Source organism: Mustela nivalis (genome assembly GCF_964662115.1).
Source record: "Mustela nivalis genome assembly, chromosome: 1".
Lineage (NCBI taxonomy): Eukaryota > Metazoa > Chordata > Mammalia > Carnivora > Mustelidae > Mustela > Mustela nivalis.
Genome location: NC_139020.1, coordinates 1,643,357 through 1,664,442, shown reverse-complemented (window position 1 = coordinate 1,664,442; position 21,086 = coordinate 1,643,357). Strand labels below are relative to the sequence as shown.

The following is a 21,086-nucleotide window of genomic DNA, read 5'->3' as shown; positions in this document are numbered from 1 at the left end:
GACACTCCCCACCCCGGCGCAAGGGTGGCCCGTGCTTGTCGTCCCGGCCCCCGGGATCCGGCCCTTCAGCAGAGCCTAGGAGGTGCCTCTGGCGACATGTATGTCCAGGGCGTGGGCCCTCTTTCAAGGACATACAGGCTGAATAGTCTGGTGGCAGTGCCTGGGGAAGAGCCACCTTCAGGTGACTTCCCTGAACCCAGACTGTCTCCAGCCCCTGCACTTCAGAAGGATGTACTCCACAGGCCCATGTAGTTAAGAGCCAGCACTGCAAGCCTGGCACAGCTGTCCTTAGGCCTGCTGACAACATGGGCCCTTAGGTGGTGTCTGGGAATGTGGATTTGGGGAGGGTTTCCACCCATGTGAAAGGGCCTCACTGGCCATAAACTGTACAAATACTATGGCTTCCTGGGGGTCTGGAATTCTGGTACAAGCCAGGCAGAGGTTGCCCACATGACATGGCCCCAATAAAAACTCTGGGTGCTGACCTCTGACAAGCTCCCTGGGTGGGAGGGGGCGATACCTCATGCATGTTGTCACTGCTCCTGCCTGGGGAGCTGGGCAAGTCCTGTATGACCCCACTGGGCAGGGCTCCAGAAATGTGTGCCCATAGCCCCTGGCTTCTCTCCACGCACCTTTGCCCTGGGCTGATTTTGCTCTGTGTGCTAAGTCCTGGGATGTCCCCCAGCAAATCTCCAAATCCTGGGGACCCCACACCCAACACCCTGGTAGAAGTGTTCGAGTCTGATGACTACTTGCATGGCCAGGACGGTAGAAAAAAGGTCTGCTCTGTGCCGCAGGTGAGAGTTTCCAAGCAAGTCGGTAACATCCGGAAAAGCTGACCCTGTGCACACCCTCACCCCGGGGCAGCTCTCCTGGAGAAGACCTCATGTGTGTGTACATGAGACATGCGGATTATCTCATCATGGAGTATGGAGGGTCTAAGTGTTAAACACCATGAAACACCCTGCAGTAGGAGAATGGACAACCAGACAACAGCACAAGAAGAAGGCAGCCAACTGGGTGTCTGTATGCGGAAACAAACTCTGCCTTCTTCCTCACATCAGGCACAAAATTAATGGAGGGAAGGCAAGAATACTAGAACTTAATGCAGAAGGTAAAATAGTGGAGGTCCAAAAGGATAAGCAAGAGAGTATCTTCACAATGTGTGGTGGGCAGAGACATCAAAAACACTAAACATAAAAAGGAAGAGTCAGGGGCACCTGGGTGCCTCACTTGGTTCAGTGTCCAACTCTTGGTTTCAACTTAGGTTGTGATTTCAGGGATCATGGGATTGAGCCCTGCGTTGGGCTCCTTGCTCAGTGGAAAGTCTGCCTAAAGGTTCTATCCCTCTGACCCTCTTCCCACTCACGTGTTCTCACTCATTCTCTCTCTCTCTCTAATAAATAAATAAATCTTAAAAAAAGAAAGAAAAAGAGTCATTATACCGTACTTCATTAAAATTAGGAACTTCTGGGGGTGCCTGGGTGGCTCAGTGGGTTAAAGCCTCTGCCTTCGGCTCAGGTCATGATCCCAGGATCCTGGGATCGAGCCCCACATCGGACTCTCTGCTCAGCAGTGAGCCTGCTTCTTCCTCTCTCTCTGCCTACTTCTGTACCTACTTGTGATCTTTGTCAAATAAATAAATTAAATTAAATTTTTTAAAAATTAGGAACTTCTATGCATCAATGGACACCATGAAAACCACACATCCACTAGGACATCTCAAGTTAGAAAGTCTAACTACCCTGAGTGTCAGTGAGGATGTGGAAGAACTGAGAAATATACATTTGCTGGAGGGAATGAAAATGGGTATGGTCACTTTGGAACCAGTGTGGCAGTCTCTCAATCATCACCAATCATGTGGCCCAGACTTTCCACTCTTCGTTGTTTACCTAAGGGAAGTGGCAACACAAGTCCACACAAAGAATTGTTCATGAATATTCATACCAGCTATACATACATCAACAGCTCAGCAGAGGAACAAATTGCATTATATCCACACAATGGAATATCACTCAGCACAAAAAGAAGGCAACCTTATGCATATTTACATATCTCAATACACTCAGGGAAGAACACAGTCCCTAAGAGTTCATACTATATAATTTAATATATGTGAAACTGTAGAGAACACAAATCCAACCTACACAGAAAGGAGTTCTGTAGTGTCCTGGAGTCAGGGTCCAATGCAGTGGGATTAAGAACACATAGGAAATTTTCAGGATGATGAGGTTCTGTAAATTGCTTGTGACAGTGGTCACTCTGGTGTATATCTTTCCAAAACTAAGCAAATAGAAATGTTAGATGTACCTGTTATGGTACGTGAATCATACCTCAATAAAGTCGACTTTTTAAAAAGGACACCATCAAGAGGATGAGCAAAACACGTCCTTGACTTGGAAAAGTTGTGTGTAATGCTCATACCCAGTGGAGGGCTGGAAGACATTGTACCAGTTCTTCCCAGTTCTGTGTTCAGAACATCAATGAGAGCTGTGGTGTATATATGCCATGGGAACTGGCACAAGCAACAAATCAGGGATTTTTTTGTTTTGTTTTAGAGAGAGCTAGTTATTAAACATTTATTACACACCACTGTATATATAGAACAATTAAATCACATTTGAGATATATAATAAATTTTATAAGCCAATGAGAAATACAGATAATCCTACTTTTAAAAAATCAAGCAAATGACTTGAACATGCACCTCAGAAGAAAAAGTATCCAAATGCTTAATGAGCAGCTTTAGTAATCAGGGAATGCAAATTAATGCAATGATGTGGTATTACTACACCCTTTCCAAAATGAGTAAAATTTTAGAAGTAAAATTTTCCAAAATGAGTAAAAATTTCCAAGATGAGTAAAAAACCTCATCTTATAAAGGATATAGGGTAACTATAAGTCATAAGATTGGCCAGAGGGAACATAAATGTCTTTAGAAAGCCACTGGACAGAATATAAGCTAAACTGTACACGTGCCTATCAACCCAAAAATTCCACTTGTGGATGCATACTGAAAAAAAGGTTGGCAAATATGTCCACCAAAAACAAAATCCATAAGAATTTTTATAGCAGCATCATGAATAGTAGCCAAAATCTGCAAATAATCTAAATCTTTATTATTGGGGAAGATAATGAGGCAATATGCATAGCAAGGCTTAATGTAGCAACTTGTGACACAGAAAAAAAAAAAAAGAACAAACTACTGAATCTGAAGCCACATGTGTGCTTATCACAGACATTCTGTTGAACAAAGGGAGCCATAAACTAAGGAGTAGATAGAAGAGGCAAAACCCAATCCACAGGGAAAGAAGGTGGAATAGAGAATCCTTGTGGGTGGGGGTTAACTGAGAAACAGCACAAGGGAACATTTGAAATTCTGGAAGCATTCTATGTCTTCAACAAAATATTCTAAGGGATAACTCTTCCAATCCAGAAGATTATACCCAGCTAAATTATCCATCAAGAATAAGGACAGAATAATGCCATTTTTAGATAGGCTTTGCTCAAAATATATCTCCCATACACCAATTTTCAGAAAGCTACCAGAAGGTATGCTCCACCCAAATAAAGGCATAAACTCAGAAAGGAAAGGACACCACATTCAGGAAAATAAGAGGCCCATCATATGAGAGAGATGGAGAAAAATCCAAAGGCAGTGGTGAGGAGCTCCTTGGATGACACCTGTGCCCTGTGCAACCTAGGGAGTAGACAACAAACATCAGCCCACAAACAGAGGGAGCTCCTGGAGAGACGTTTCCACCAAATAAAGGAAGCTAGTAGATGACCTGATTATGCTCACCCTCTTGAGTGGAGCTTGGGGAAAAAATTAGTCAGAGGATTTGAAGATGATTTAATGATAGGTACACAGAGAAAGAAACAAATAAACATAAGAAACAATTGTTAACTCTAAAAAAGGAAAAACACAAGCAAAAATAAACATGTACAAGTGAGGGAATTAAATCTGGCCCCACTACACAGACCTGGCTATGAATACATTCCCTGGTTAAAATGATACAGGTTTGACAAGGATTTAACAAAATATTGGGGTATTACTGCCTTCTGAGGCTGGAAAGAAGAACTTTTCGTGGAGTTTCAGGGGAAAATAAGAGAAAGTGCCTTCCTCCACAACAGAAAACCACATCATACCTAAAGCTGAAAATTCAAGGGGGTGTGGGGATGATGGCAGTGGCTCACCTCCTCCCACAAATATAATTAGATAATTCATCCCAAATACCCGAGAAACTGATCTGAAGACTGGCAGAACAAACACAACCAATGGGAGAGAAGAAGTAACATCAAAGAAGGTAAGAAGTGCAGAGATGTGGCTTGGGAGAGAAATGGATCATGGCCACTGCAGCGGAGAGGTAACCTGTGGCCATGGAGAGTGGCAACGGACAAACTAGCACACAGGGGAGCACATGGGGAAAATGAATCCCCATAGCCATTGGCATGGAAAGCAAGAGGACCAGAATTTCACGAGTTCTACAACCAGCAGGGCTTAGAGCCTGAGGTTTTAAAGGTCAGTGTGCTTGGCTCTCGGAGAGCCTGGAGGACACCGGGGATGCTCTCGGGGGAAATCAGGGCAGAAAACCCTTGGACACACAGCATGGGAAAAGTGATCTGAAGAACACCAAGGCAGACAGTGGGGGAGTTATTTCTTCATCTAGCAGCACACCCCAGAGAAGCGTCATTTAATGAAGAGACCCCTCTGTGAAGGAAGGAACTGGAAGACACCGTTTCCCTCCCGTATCACTCAGCATAAGCACAGAGCCACCTGCAAAAGTGAGTCCCAGTGATGACACTGGCTACCTAACTTTCTTACACCAAGCCCCACATCCCCTGTGTTCCAGAAGAACCACCACTCCCAGTCATGCTCACCTCAGGCCCAGTGCAGTGGGCCCCTTCATCCAGACCAACCCAAATGTCTACTCACACTGCATCTCCCAATATGGGAATCTCACGGAGCCTCAGTCCTGATGGTGGTGGTAACAGATCTCACTTCACAAGCAGACCAGAACACAGGTAATTAAAATATGCCATATTTAGGACAGAGACCAAACATGTAGCCCAACAGGTAAAGAAAGTCTAGAGATGACCGGCCTGAGGGCTAAAGCGGCCAGAACACAACAAGAGAGAACATGCAGCACAGGCAGGAGAGAGTCCCTGAAGCACCAATCCCTGCAGAACAGGGGACACCACATGGCAGGGTGCTATAAGACCTCCTCTTCATAAAGTCATTACCTTCAAAAACAGGTGACATAACACAGAGAAACAGGCACAGAAAGTTAAACAAAATGAGAAGACAGAGGAATCTGTCTCAATTGAAAGAACAGGACAAGGCCATAGCCAGAGATCTAAGTGAAACAGATAAAATGGAAAATTTTTTAAGATTTATTTATTTATTTTTTAGAGAGAGAGAGCATGAGTTGGGGGGAGGTGTAGAGGGAAAAGGACAAACAGACTGTGTACTGAGCATGGAGCCTGATGTGGAGCTTGATCCAATGACCCTGAGATCATGACATGAGCCGAAATCAAGAGTCAGACTCTTAACTGACTGAGTTATCCAGACACCCTGCCTGATTGAAAATTTAAAGCAATGATCATGGGCATCTGTGTGGCTCAGCCAGTTAAGCGGCTACCTTTGGCTTAGGTCATAATCCGAGGGTCCTAGGATCAAGCCCTGCATCAGGCTCCTTGCTCAGCAGGGAGTCTGCTTTTCCCTCTCCCCGCCCCCCACTCTCTCTCATTCTCATAAATAAATAAATAAATAAATAACTCTTTTTATTTTATTATTATTTTTTAAAGATTTTATTTATTTATTTGACAGAGAGAGAGATCACAAGCAAGCAGACAGGCAAGCAGAGAGAGCGGGGGAAGCAGGCTCCCTACTGAGCAGAGAGCCCAATGCGGGGCTTGATCCCAGGACCCTGAGATCATGACCTGAGCCAAAGGCAGAGGCTTAATCCACTGAGCCACCCGGGCGCCCCTTTATTTTTTATTAAGATTTTATTTATTTATTTGACACAGAGAGAGAGCGAGAGAGCACAAGTAGGCAGAGTGGCAGGCAGAGGGAGAGGGAGAAGCAGGCTCCCCTCCGAGTGGGAGCCAGATGCAGATCTCAACCCCAGGACCCTGGGATCATGACCTGGACCAAAGGCAGCTGCTTAATTGACTAAGCCACCCAGATACCCCAATAAATCTTTCTTTAAAAAAGGTATAAGAGCTGAAAACTTCTTTCATTTGAGGAAGGAAATAGACACTCAGATCCAGAGAGTACAGAGAACTCCCACCAAAATCAAGAAATAGTGTAATTAAAATGACAAAACATAGTGATAAATAAAAAATATTTAAAGCAGCAAAACAAAAGAAGACCATAAACTACAAGGGATAACACATAAGACAAGCAGGGAATTTTTCTGCAGAAATTTTGCAAGCCAGAAGTGGGGGGGCATGATGTATTCAAAGTGCTGACTGGGAAAAATCTGCAGCCAAGAATACTTTGTCCAGCAAGGCTATCATTCAGAGTAGAAGCAGAGATGAGGAGTTTCCCAAGCAAACAAAAACTAAACCAGCCCTTCAAGAAATATTCAAGAGGACTCTTTGAGTAGGAAAAAAAAACCAGAAAGACAATATGAAGGCAGGAAGCATAAAAGCAGTGGAAATTAATATTTCTATTTAAAAAATCAGTCAAGGAACACACAAAATAAAAGGATGTGAAATATTAACAACATACGCCTAAAATGTGGGGAGGACAGGAATAAAGCATGGGTTCAAACTTAAGTGACCATCCACTTAAAATAGATTGTTATGGGCAGAAAAAGGTATATACAACATAAACCATATATCAAAACTACTAACAAATATGCAAAGAATAAAGGAAAGAAATCCAAATATATCAGTAAAGAAAACCAACAAACCATGAAAGAGAGAAGAAAAAAAAGAGGATCAGAGAAAATCTTCAGAAACAACCACAAAACATTAAAATGGCACTAAATATATATATGTCAATAATTACTCTGAATGTAAATGGACTAAAAACTCCATCAAAAGATACATGATGTCAGAATGGATTAAAAAGAAAAGATCCATCCATATGCTGTCAACAAGAGACTCATTGTAGATGTAAAGATGCTGCAGGTTGAAAGTGAGGACATAGAGAAACATCTATCATGTAAATGGATGTCAAAAGAAAGCCATTATGGCAAACTAGATTTTTTAAAGATTTTTATTTATTTATTTATTTATTTATTTATTTGACAGAGATCACAAGTAGGCAGAGAGGCAGGCAGAGAGAGAGGAGGAAGCAGGCTCCCCGCTGAGCAGAGAGCCTGAAGTGGGGCTCGATCCCAGGACCCTGAGACCATGACCTGAGACAAAGTCAGAGGCTTTAACCTACTGAGCCACCCAAATGCCCCTCAAACTAGATTTTAAACCAAAAACTGTAACAAGAGAGGAAGAAGGGCATTGTATCATAATAAAGGGGATAATCCAACGAGAAGATCAGAAGATCTAGCAATTGGAAATATTTATGCCCGTAATTTGGGAGCACCCAAACATATACAACAGTTAATAATGAATACAAAGGAACTCACTGGTAATAATACAATGGTAGGAAGGGACTTTACTACCCTATTAACAACAATGGACACATTATCTCAGCAAAAAATCAAGAAGGAAACAGTGGCTTCGAATGACACAGTGAGCCAGATGGACTTCAGAGAATATTCGGAACATTTCCCTCAAAGCAGCAGCGACACATTCTTCTGGAGTGCACAGAACAGATCACACACGGGGTCACAAAGCACCCCTCAATAAGTACAAAAAGAGCGAGATACCATGCACATCCTCAGACTACGACAGTGTGAAACTTGCAGTCAAACACAAGAAAAAAACTGGAAAGACACAAATACACAGAAGTTAAAGAACATCCTACTACAGAATGAATAGGCATTAAGGAGGGTGTGTAGTGCATGGAGCACTGGGTGTTGTACACACACAATGAATCTTGGAACACTGTATCAAAAACTAAGGATGTATTGTATAATGACTAACATAACACAATAAAAAAAATAAAGAATGAATGGGTTAACCAGGAAATTAAAGAAGAAATAAGAAAATACATGGAAGCAAATGAAAATGAAAACTCAGTATTCCAAACCTTTGGGATGCAGCAAGGGCTGTTCTAAGAGAGAAGTATATGGCAATAGAGACCTACCTCAAGAAGCAAAAAATCTCAAATACACAACCTAACCTTACACCTGACGGAGCTAGAGAAAGAACAACAAATGAACCATAAAGCTGACAGAGGAAGGGAAATAATAAAGATCAGAGCACAAATAAATGATAAACTAAAAAAACAAAACAAAACAGAGAACAGATCATCGAAACCAGGAGCTGGTTCTTTGGGAAAAAAAAATCAATAAAATTGATAAATCCCCTAGCCAGACTCATCAAAAAAGAGAGTGAGAGAGAGGAACCCAGTTAAAGAGGGCACGTAGTGCATGAAGCACTGGGTGTGATGCAAAAACAATGAATTCTGTTACGCTGAAAAGAAATTTAAAAATAAAATAAAATAAAAGCACAAACGAGAGAGGAGAAATAATAATAAACCCCACAAAAATACAATTATAGGAGAATATCATGAAAAATTATATGCCCACAAGGTAACGACCAGGAAACAATGGTGAATTCCTTAAAACATACAAAATATCAAAACTGAAACAGGAAGGAATAGAAAATTTGAACAGACCCATAACCAGCAAAAGAATTGAATCAATAATCAAAACACTCCCAAAAAACAAAAGTTCAGGACCAGATGACTTCCCCGGGGAATTCTACCACTTAAAGAGCTAATAGTTTTTTGTCTCAAATATTTCAAAAAATAGAAAAGGAAGGAAAATTTCCAAATTCATTCTATGAGAACAGCATTACCCTGATACCAAAACCAGATAAATACACTGCTAAAAAAAAATAGAGAGAGAGAGAGAGAGCTACAGGCCAATACCCCTGATGAACATGGATGCAAAAATTCTCCATACGGTACTACCGAACTGAATCCAACAATACATTTTTTTGATCTTTTTATTTTATTTTACTTTATTTTAATTAAATTAATTAATTTATTTTCAGAAAAACAGTATTCATTATTTTTTCACCACACCCAGTGCTCCATGCAATCCGTGCCCTCTATAATACCCACCACCTGGTTCCCCCAACCTCCCACACTCCCTCCCTTCAAACCCCTCAGATTGTTTTTCAGAGTCCACAGTCCCTCATGGTTCACCTCCCCTTCCAGTTTACCCCAACTCCCTTCTCCTCTCTAACACCAACAATACATTAAAGAAAATTCACCATGATTGAGTGGGATTTATTCAAAGGATGGTTCAATATTTGCAAATCAATCCATGTGATAAATCACATCAATAAGAGAAAGGCTAAGAAACACATGATCATTTCAACAGATGCAGAAAAAGATTGACAGAGTACAAAATCCATTTATGAAAAAGGCTTCAACAAAGTAGGGATAGAGGGACCATACCTCAACATAATAAAGTCCATATAAGAAAATCCACAGTGAACATCATCTTCAGTGGAGAAAAACAGAGCTCTTCCCCTAAGGTCAGGAAGACGACAGGGATGTCCTCTCTCACCACTGTCATTCAACTTAGTGTTGGAAGTCCTAGCCTTAGTAATCAGACAACAAAAAGAAATAAAAGGCATCCAAATTGGCAAAGAAGATGCCAAACTTCCTCTATTTGAGACAACATGATACTCTATATAGAAAACCCAAAGATGTCATCAAAAAACTGCTAGAACTGGCTCATGAATTCAGTAAAGTGCCAGGATACAAAATCAATGTACAGAAATCTGTTCTATTTCTACACATCAGAAATGAAGCAGCAGACAGAGAAATTAGGGAATCATTCACATTTATAATGGCATCAAAAATAATAAGATACGGGGGTGCCTGGGTGGCTCAGTCAGTTAAGCATCCAACTCTTGATTTTGGCTCAGGTCATGATCTCAGAGTGGTAAGATCAAGCCCTGAGTTGGGCTCCCCTGCAGCAGGGAGTCCGCTTCAGATTCCCAGTCTCTCTCTTTCCTGTTCCTCCATACTGCTCATGCACTGTCTTTCCCTCTCAAATAAATAAATAAATAAATAATAAATGTTTTTAAAAATAATAAGGTACTTGGGAATAAACCTAGCCAAAGAGTTGAAAGACTTGTAATCTGAAAACTATAAAATGCTGGTGAAAGAAATTAAGATGACACAGAATTGGAAAAACATTCTATGTTCATGGACTGGAAATCAAACATCTTTAAAATGTCTATACTCTATAAAGCGATCTACACATTCAGTAAATGCCTATCAAAGTACCACCAGCATTTTCAGAGCTGGAACAAACAATCCTAACATTTGTTTGGAACCACAAAAGACCATGAATAGCCAAAGCAATCTTGAAAGAGAAAGCCAAAGTTGGTGGCATCACAATTCCAGACTTCAGGATCTAGTACAAAGCTGTCATCAACAAGACAGTATGGCACTGGCACAAAACAGACACATAGATCAATGGAAGAGTAGAAAACCCAGAAATGGCCCTTCACCTATATGGTCAACTAAACTTCGGCCAAGCAGGGAAGAATAGATAATGGAAAAAAAACCAGTCTCTTCAACAAATTGTGTTGGGAAAACTAGACAGCCATATGCAGAGGAATGAAACAGGACCATTTTCTTACACCACACACAAAAATAAATTCAAAATGAATGAAAGACCTAAATGTGAGACCTGAAACCATAAAAATCCTGGAAGAGAACATTGACGGTAATTTCTGTGACATCGGCCATAACAACATGTTTCTAGACATGTCTCCTGAGGCGAGGAAACAGAAGCAAATATTAACTGTTGGGACTTGACCAAAGTAAAAAGCTTCCACACAGCAATGGAAACAACCAACAAAACTAAAACACAACCCACGGAATGGGAGAAGATGTTTGCAAATGACACACCTGATAAAGGGTGAGTATCCAAGATCTATAAAGACCTTGTAAAACTCACCACCCCAAAAAATCAAAAAATGGGCAGAAGACATGAACAGAATTTCTGCAAAGGAGACACCCAAATGGGCCAACAGACACACGAAAAGATGCTCCACATCACTCGGCATCAGGGAAATACAAATCCAAACCCCGGTGAGATCCCACCTCACGCCAGTCAGAATGGCTCAAATCAACACCACAAGAAACAAGAGGTGTTGGCGAGTGTGTGGAGAAAGGGGAACCTTGTGAACGGTTGGTGGGAATGCAAGCTGGGGCAGCCGCTCTGGAAAACAGTGTGGAGAGTCCTCAAAAAGTTGAAAGTAGAGCTACCCTGTGACCCAGCAACTGTATTTCTGAGTATTTCCCCAAATGATACAAAGATACTAACTCAAAGGCATACATGCACACTGGTGTTTATAGCAGCATTATCTACAGTGGCCAAACTATGGGACGATCCCAAATGTCCGTGCACTGATGCGTGGATAAAGAAGATGTGGTGCCTATAGACAACGGAATATTACACAGTCATAAAAAAGAATGCCGTCTTGCCATTTGCACTGACACGGACGGAGCTAGAGAGTATTCTGCTGAGTGAAATACGTCAGAGAAAGACAAATAACATATGACCTCACTTGTACGTGGAATTTAAGAGACAAACAAATAGGCAAAGGGGGAAAAGAAAAGACAAACCAATAAACAGACTTAACTCTAGAGAACACACTGATGGTCACCAGAGTGGGTGGGGAAGTAGGGTGCGGATTAGAGAGAGCATTTGTTGTGACGAGCACCAGGTGATAAAAATAAAAACTTTACGAAATTAACGTTTTAAAAATAAATAAATAATAAAACGGAAAGCTCAAGAACAGAAGAGGCACATCATTTGGTAATCACGAGATGAACGGGGGACAAGGGCAGTCTGGGGTGGACTGTCGGAGTCCCCCCCCCAGGGTCTGAGTCTGCAGGTGGAGCAGGGGAGGGGGCAGTCCCCCGAGCCAACACACCCTTGTTTGGTGAGGTGTGTCTGAGCCCCGTGCAGAGCACACCAGAATTCACGCCACAGATACACAAGCAAAAATGGAAAGAGGAGCCCCTCTTTTAGACACACCTGACCGTGAGCCAGTCAGCCCACATCTGCCTCTCAGCGTTTGCTTTCTGGACACAAGCCAGCAGCCATCACCAGACACATTCAGCGTCTTGGGGACGCTGTTACAAATATCTTACAGCAAATCAATTAATGAGGGTTGTCAGGAAACACTTGGAGCAATAACAAGGAAAAGGAAGGCTGGGGAGACTCACGTGAGGCTCAGCACCCCAGGGACAGATATAAAAGCCCTGATGCCCCCAGCACCCCACTCACACACTGGTCACACACACCCCTGTCCTGCTCATTTCACAGCACAGAACTCCAGCATGGCAGACACCTGCTGCTCCAGGACCTACGTGGTGGCTGCGTCCACCCTGTCTGTCTGCTCCAGTGACCCGAACTGTGGCAGCCGCGTCTGCTCACCCACTGCTTGTACCAGCTCCTCCTGGCAGGTGGACAATTGCCAAGAGAGCTGCTGCGAGCCCCCCTGCTGTGCCCCCAGCTGTTGCCAGTCCAGCAGCTGCGCCCCCACATGCTGTGCCCCGGCCTCCTGCCTGACCCTCATCTGCACCCCTGCAAGTTGCGGATCTGGTCCCTGCCAATCAGCCTGCACCAGCTCCTGCCAGCCTGCCTGCTGCAGCTCCTCTCCCTGCCAGGAAAACTGCTGTGTGTCTGTCTGCTGCAAGCCCGTCTGCTGCACCCCTGTCTGCTGCAAGCCCGTCTGCTGCACCCCTGTCTGCTGCAAGCCCGTCTGCTGCACCCCTGTCTGCTGCAAGCCCGTCTGCTGCACCCCTGTCTGCTGCAAGCCTGTCTGCTGCACCCCTGTCTGCTGCAAGCCCGTCTGCTGCACCCCTGTCTGCTGCACCCCTGTCTGCTGCACCCCTGTCTGCTGTAAGCCCGTCTGCTGCACCCCTGTCTGCTCTGGGCCCTCCTCCTGCTGCCAGCCCAGCCCCTGCTCCTTGTCCTGCTGCAGACCATCCTCCTGCATGTCCCTGCTCTGCCGCCCCGTGTGCAGGCCCGCCTGCTGCGTGCCCACCTCCGCCCAGAAGTCCTGCTGCTGATGGGGCCCGTCTTCCCCGGGGCCAGCTGGGCTCAGGACCCACCCAGTGACCGTGGTCCTCCCCGCCCCCTCAGTCCGGTCCTGACCTGTGTTAGGTGGCTGCCCACACCCAGGACAGGGTCTTCCATGCGTCCACTCTGCTGACCTGACCTTGACCTAAGGCTCCCCAGAACGCTGACCCCGCTGCCCCCCAGGGCTCCTGCTCCCAGGAGGGGCCTCCAGCACTTCCGGGTCCCCCGTCCTTCCCTCCCACTTTCTCGGCTCGGGTCCCGTGGCCTCAACTGCTGACCTCTCGGCGCCTGCTCAGACACCCCAATAAACTCACTCACCAGCGCATCTGCTTCCTTTCTTCCGACCCTCATGGGGGTGGGGGTGCAGGGGTCTGACCAGACATTGGTCTCCTCCATCCGGGAACATTTCTAGGAATGAGGGACTGAGAAATCCCACAGGGCAGGGCCCCAGGGTGGGAGGCACACCCTGGCCCAGGAAGGTCAGGGCTCCTGGACCCTGCATGCCCAGGGCTTCCCAAAGCTGGCCACCTGCACACGGGTCGTGGTCTGAGAGTTCTCAGCCCCTGGCCCATTTCCACCCACTGCCCCAGCTGGGCAAACTGGCCCCAGACGAGCTGGCCTGGTTGCTGCAGCAGCACAGCCCCTATGGGCCTGGGGTCCCCCTGGGGTCCTCCTACAGGCTGTACCCATTTAGCAGAAAGGTGGTGGCGTGGGGGAGGCACTGCTCCAAGGCCCCAAAGAAAACAACTAGGTTTGAAACAAAATATTACGGGTCAGTGACAGGACCCCCAGGATTCCATCCTAGGCGGGACTCTGAAGGCCATCACCTGATAGGTCTGGACTCCGCCTGGGAGCCTGAGGGCATGGAGACCTGGTGCGGGGCCTTCCCTGTGAACTGAGAAACCATCAGGCCTTGAATTGCTGTGAACAGCGGGCTGCTCAGATGTCAGGATGACAGAGATGTCACGTGAGGACACTGGTGGACAGGAGTGGGGACATCCAGCAAGATCACCTGCCAGCGTGGCCAACACTGGCCTGTCCACTCCTCAGCCCAGGAACACTGGCCCTGAGCAGTTTGCACAAGTGACCTGTGAATCTCCAGGCGTTTCCCCAGTCTCCCGGGCCATGCCGCCACTGCTGGTGAAGACCCTTCTGGTTTCAGTCTACACCACCCAGGGCCCTGTCCTCGGTACAGGCCCCTTGCCTCCGTGCATCTAGCCATGTAGACCCCTTGCAGGGACGCCGATAAACTCCCATGCCCCACTTTGGCGATGGCACCTGGAGTGTCTGGCGCCAGGCCCCTGAGCTCCGCAGTCCCCCAGTCTGGAGTCTCACTTGCACAGCCTCGAGGCGTTGAGTGCCCTGAGCCCATGCGCTACTCCTTTGATCTGTTCACAGCAAAACCACCAGCTTCCCACAGCCCTAGCCGTTCTCATAGACCTGCACAACTGCAGGCATCAACTGCAGGTGTGAGCTCCCCACGCCCTCTTTACGAGGAGGAAACTGAGGGATGACATGTTGGGAAAACACAGTAGAGAGCCGCCCGTATGGCTTGTTGCCAGGATCCCATAAAGGCCGCCCAGGAAAGGAGCCTCTGACCAGCCCCGACCTCCACCCTGAGCCCACCCAACGCCAGGCCACCATGAGCCACAGCGGCTGCTCCACAGGCTGTCCCCTGGCCTACCTGCTGCCTCCCCTGGGCTATGGGAGTTCCCGTGGCCACCGAGACCCCCGCATGGCTCTTCTGGGACAATTCCTGTGTACCCAGCCCTCCCCCCAGCCCAGCTAGCTACATGCCCATGAGCTTCCCCTCAGGGTCCTGCCCAGCTCACCTAGACCATCCCCTAAAGTACCCCCACTTGCTGCTGTGCTCCAACCCCACTCTGACTCAGGAAAAAGCCCCAAAGCCCAGCCCTTCCCTTTCCCAGCCAGTGAATCTGTCATCATGAAAGTCCTTCCAGGGATGACCCAGCCATATCTGCATTCCCCACATAAAATGCCCCCAAAGCACCCCAGGACACCCTGAAAGGGAGAGACCATGGACCCTCCCAGGCCTGATAGGCAGCAGAAGACTTCCTCAGCCCCACATTGCCCCAGGGTCAGTCAGACCATGCAGCTCCCTATCTGCTGAGTACTTGAATAATGTCTCGCGCCCCTTCCCTCTGTTTCCTGTGTGGTTTTGTTGACAAAGGGGATTCACAGCTCATCTGAAAACAGGGGACCCAGGGGAGTCATGTGACCAGTAGCCAGCACCCTGGCTATTGTGTCTCTGCCACTCCTCTCTGGGGCTTATACTGCTGCCTTTGGGGGCCCGGGAGCTCTGCCAGCCAGCCATGTCTACTTCAGGTCATCACTCCACGGTCTGGCTACCATGACAGGTCTGAAGCTTTGCTCCAGGAAAATCCTGTGGGCTGAGAACAAAGACTCCAACCCACTGTGAGTAGGAGCAGCTCCTCCCCATGCACAGGTGGGGGCTGTCCCAAAGGTCAGCACAGGTCACAGTCTTGCTGGGAGGTGGGGACAGAGGAGACTGGCAGTCAGTTTGTCCAGTGTCCAGAAGGTCTTCTTGGGACAGGTGGGCATCCTGAACTCATGCCTACATTCATAGACACCAGAAAGTCCTCTGTTCTGGCACCAGGCCATCTGCTGGAATGCAGAAGGCAGAGAACAGGACACAGTCTCTGGAGCTCCTGCCTGCTGGGCTGGGTTGGCAGAGAGCAGCTAGGAAAGGAAGATCACAGACAGTGATAGTGGAGAAAGGGCAGAACAGTGTAAGAACGTGTCTAGACCAGAAGGTGGGAGGAAATGTGAACACACGTGTCCAGATGCAGCCAGATGCATCTTCCCACATGCATGAGTAAATCTGAGAATGAACTCCTGGAAATGCAGAGCAATGGGTCAGATGGTGATGTGGAAGTTGCATTGCCCACAAGAGGGTCTGGGTCCTCTTTTTTTTTATTTAAGTTAAATTAGCTCATATATAGTACATCATTAGTTTCAGTGATTCATCAGTTGTGTAATAATCCAATCAAGAAATGGGCAGAAAACATGAACAGACAGTTCTCCAAAGAAGACATACAAATGTCCAGTACACACATGAAAAAAATGCTCCACATCACTCGACATCAGGGTCTGGATCCTCTTAATGACAGCAAAGATTCACAGCAGGGGGGCCTACATTTTCTATTTTTGCCAACTTGATAAGGAATAATACCTTATCATTGCTCCTTTTGCCTAGACACATAGCATCCCAAATGTTTGGTTTATTGATTTATGCAGAAACAGGAGGACAGGCATCTAAAGTCTGTCTACTTTTGATTGTTACAAACACCACTGTGAGGGTCCTCACCACTTACCTGTGTGCACCAGTGTGTTTTCACTGGGTCTAAACTCCTAGAAGTGGGAATTCCAGGTCAGAACATTTGCTGATTTTAAATTCTGAGAGATCAACCAAATAATTGCCATCACAAGGTCTTCTAAAAATTGTGCCTACTAAGAGTGATGTCAGAGAATACTGGAAATGGGGAACTCTAAGAGCCTCCTCACCTCCACAGAAACACTGAAGAGACTGGAAAAGCTGCCAGAATCAATTTTATCTGAACTGTGGAATATGGTCAAAGGTTTACAACAACCAAGGGAATGCTTCATCAACACAAAAGTGACTACAGCCTGGTGGACTGGGTCCCAGTGAGGGCCCTGGTTCTGGAGAGAGACAGTGGGCCCCATTCTCTGAGAAGTGTGGTTGTCTGTGCAGTAGCTCTGGAGGTACCCATACCAAGGACTTGGCCTTATTTCTCTTAACTTGAAACTCCTTCAAGGCCGAGAAGCAGCTACACAGAGAATTTGTCAAATGAACCCATTGTTGCCTGGTAAAAGGGTTATCAGTTGTGGGAAATAGATGACACCCCATAATGCTGAGGACAGAAATCTGGGGAATGAAATGTTTGAAGGAATAAGGCTTTCAGGCTTCCACAGGTGGCTGGAAGTCCAGAAGACCCAACACGTGCCTCCAAGAGGCCTGTGCTCAGAAAGGACCCAAGAGGACCCTAGGCACTCACCATGGGCTACACATCCAGCTCTGACAGGCAGGAGGTGAAGATGAAAGCAGAGCTTTAAACTGCCTGGCCCAGGGTTGTGAGAATGGTCCCATCACACAAGAGTCCAGCCACAAAGACTGGGAAAAAATATTGCTTGGCTCCAGGTGATTAAGGAGCTCTCTGTCAAATCACCCTCTGACCACTGGCTAATAGAAGAGTGACCACACCTGACAAAGAGTGCAGTCATTACAAAATAGTTTAAGTAAATGAAAGTTAATAGAGGCCATTGCTAGTGGATAGACTTGCCCTACAAGAAATGATAATTCAGGCTGAAATAAAAGGGAACTAAATAGAAACACACCGAGAGGTCACAACAATCAGCAATGGACTATAGGGAAGGAGATAATCTGATATTCAGAATTATCACATTATAATATTAAAAACATCCAATTTTCAACAAAAACTATGGAGTATACAAAGAAGGAAGAAAGGATGGTTTATTCAGAGGGAAAATGCAATTAGCAGAAAATGCCCCTGAGAAAGCCCAAGGATTGAACTTTCTAGACAAAACCTTTAAATAAACTCTCTTAATATACTCTAAGAATCAGAGAAAACCATAGACAATGAATTAAAAGAAACTAAGAGCATAATGTTCAGCAGATCGAAAATATCAATAAAAAACACAAGTATAAAAAAAGGAACCAACCACATAAAATTTCTAGGGTTATTGAACCAGTTGCAATAAGTGAAATGATAACCTCACTAGAGGAGCTCAATAGCACACGTGAGCAGCCGGGAGAAAGAATTAGCAAATATGAAGACAGGACAGTTGAACTACTCTAGTCTGAGGAGTAGATGGAATAAGGAATAAGGATAAATGAACAGAGATAACAAGACCTGCACGACATGGTCAAGTAGACCAAAATGCATGTGACAGGAATCCCCAAAAGGCCGGGGAGAAAAAAATATTTGAAAAAACAATGGACAAAAACTTCCAAAAAACAAAGAAACAAACCAACCAACAAACCAATATGATTCTACACATCAAAGTAGCTAAATGGACTCCAAGTAGAATAAATCCAGAGACATCCACACAAAGATACATGATAACCAAACGATCCAAAGACAAAGAGAGCATCTTAAAAGCCACAAGAGGGAAGAATGACAACCAATTCCTCATGAGAAATGTGAGGGCAGGAGACAGTGGGATGGCATGTTTAAAATGCTGGATGAAGGACTGCCAACCAAGAAGTCCCTGCCCAACAAATGTAGGAAGGAAAGATTAAGACACTTCAAGATAAATGAAAGTTAAAAGAATTCATTGCTAGGGGACAGACCCACCCTACAAGAAATGATAATTCGGGCTGAAATCAAAGTGCACTAATCAGTAATTTAGAGCCATAGTTAGAGCTCAACTCCGGGAAGGGTGCTGATTTGGGTAGTTTGTGTGTTTATAAGGATTTGTGCATCACATCTAATTATTCGGTGCCCAGTTAGTATTCTCACTTAACCTTTTTCACTCATGCAAGGTCAGTAGTGATGTCCCCATTTTTACTTAAGTCTTCTCTCTGTTTTTCTAGTCAGTCTAGGTAAAGGTTTGTCCATTCTGTTGCTCTTTTCAAAGAACCAACTTTGGTTTCACTGATTCTCTCTGTAGTAGCTCTAGTCTCTTTTTAATTAATCAGTGCTTTGTTTCCTTCTTCTGCAAGCTTTGTGTTTAGTCTACCCTTTTTCTAGTTCCTTAAGATGTGAAGTTAGGTTATGGGTTTAAACACTTCTTTTTATAAGTGTTGACAGCTATTAATCTGCCTCTGAGCACTGTTTCTGCTGCATTCTGTAAGTACTGGTTCATTGTGTTGTCATCTGCTTTCATCCCAAGGAATTTCCCAACATCTTTTGCAATTTCTTCCTCAACCTGTTGGTTGTTTCAGTATGTTGTTTAATTTTGTGAATTTTCCCATTTTTCTTCTGTTATTGGTTTTCTTTTCACTGTGGTCAGAGAACTTTGTATAATTTCAATCTTTTAAAATTTACTGAGATTTGTTTTGTGGCCTAACTTCTGGTCTAATCTGGAAAGTATTCCATGGGCACTTGAGAAGAACATGCATTTCTGCTGTTCTTGAGTCGAATATTTTATGCACACATTGGGTTTAGCTAGTTTACGGCTATATTCAAGACTTCTATTTCATTACTGCCCTTCTATCTAGTTGTCCTATTATGTCATTTTCTATTAGTGGAAATGGCTTATTGAAGTGTCCAACTATTATTGTAGAACAGAAACTCTTTATTTCTTCAATTCTGTCATTCTTACTTCATACATTTTGGGAGTCTGTTATTAGGTGTATATTTGTTTATAACTGTCATATCTTCTTGATATGTTGACCCTTTTATCAATATCTAATGTCATTTTTAGTCTCTTACACCAATATTTGACTCTGAGTCCATTTTGTCTTATTTTATTATAGCCATCCAGCTCTCTTTTGGTTATTATTTGCATGAAATATCTTTTTTTCATCCTTTCACTGTCAATCTATTTGTATCTTTGAATCTCAGGTGAGTGAAATGACCCAAGAAGAAATGGGCAAAACAAGTAAGGAGATCACAGTGTAATCCAAAACCTCCCTCACAAGTAAAGCCCAGGACCAGATGGTTCCATGCTGAGTTCTGCTAAACACTTTTAGAACAGTTAACACTAAACTTTCTTCAATTCTTCCAAAAAACAGAATATGAGAAAACACTTTCTAAGTCATTCTATGAGGTCAGCATTATCCTGATATCAAAGTCAGATGAAAACAAAAGAAAAAAAGAACTACAGATCAAAATCTTTTATAGATTAAGATTTGTAAAACTTCCACAAAATACAATCACACAAAATCTAGCAGGGTGTTAAGAGAATTATACACCATAACCAAGTGGGTTTATCCCGGGAATGCAAGACTAATTCAGCATATGAAGACCAATCAGAGTAATGCACCACATTAATAGGATGAAGGGAGGAAACATGATCATCTCAACTGAGGCAGAAAAATCATCTGAAAAAGCCAACCTCCTCTCATACTAAAATCCTCAACAAACTATGAGAAGAGAACTTCCTTGACATAATAGAGGGTAAATGAAAAACCCACAGGAAACATCAGCCTCCATGGTGAAAGACTGAAAGCCTTCCCTTAGGCCAGGAACAGGCAAGAATGCTCAATTCCACCACTTTCCATGCAATATTGTGCTGGAAGTGCCAGCCAGAGCAATTTGGCAAGAAAAACAAATAAAAGACCTCCAAATTAGGAAGAAGACATAGAACTTACTACAAAGCTATAGTGATCAAAACAGTGGTCCTGGCATAATGATAGACATATAGGTCAGTGGAATCAAATTGAAAGTAGAAAAATACCATACATATCGGATCAAGTGATTTTCAACAAGGGTATCAAGTTCATTTTGTGGGGAAAGTATAGTCTCTTCAACAAATGGTGCTGGGACAACCGGACATCCACGTTCAAAAGAATATAATCAAACCCTACCTCATACCATCTACAAAAGTTAACTCAAACACCAATCAAAGACCTAAATATAAGTACTGAAACTATAAAACCTTTGGAAGGAAACATAGGGGTAAACCTGCATGACCTTAGATTTGGGAACAATTCACTTGGCTATGACACCCAACAAAAGAAAACAGATAAGTTGGACTTCATCAAAAGTTAAAGTGTTGTGCACTGAAGGATGTTTTCAAGAGATGACGGGGTAGCTCAGTGGGTTAAGCTGCTGCCTTCAGCTCAGGTCATGATCTCAGGGTCCTGGGATCGAGTTCTGCACTGGGCTCTCTGCTCAGCGGGGAGCCTGCTTCCTCCTCTCT

General features: G+C 44.5%; 3 protein-coding genes across 4 annotated transcripts in view; 1 reads left to right on the top strand and 2 right to left on the bottom strand.

Annotated features, from left to right (window-relative positions):
* Window positions 1-21,086, bottom strand: part of TSPEAR (thrombospondin type laminin G domain and EAR repeats) — a 205,494-nt gene that overhangs the window by 126,178 nt on the left and 58,230 nt on the right. The window lies entirely within an intron of this gene.
* CFAP410 (cilia and flagella associated protein 410) overlaps window positions 1-21,086 on the bottom strand; it is a 293,294-nt gene that overhangs the window by 218,316 nt on the left and 53,892 nt on the right. The gene's annotated exons all lie outside the window — the stretch shown is intronic.
* Window positions 12,452-13,186, top strand: LOC309859928 (uncharacterized protein; the record flags this gene model as incomplete). Its single annotated transcript, XM_082721217.1, has 1 exon — window positions 12,452-13,186. One exon carries the CDS (start codon window positions 12,452-12,454, stop codon window positions 13,184-13,186), a length of 735 nt encoding a protein of 244 aa, XP_082577343.1.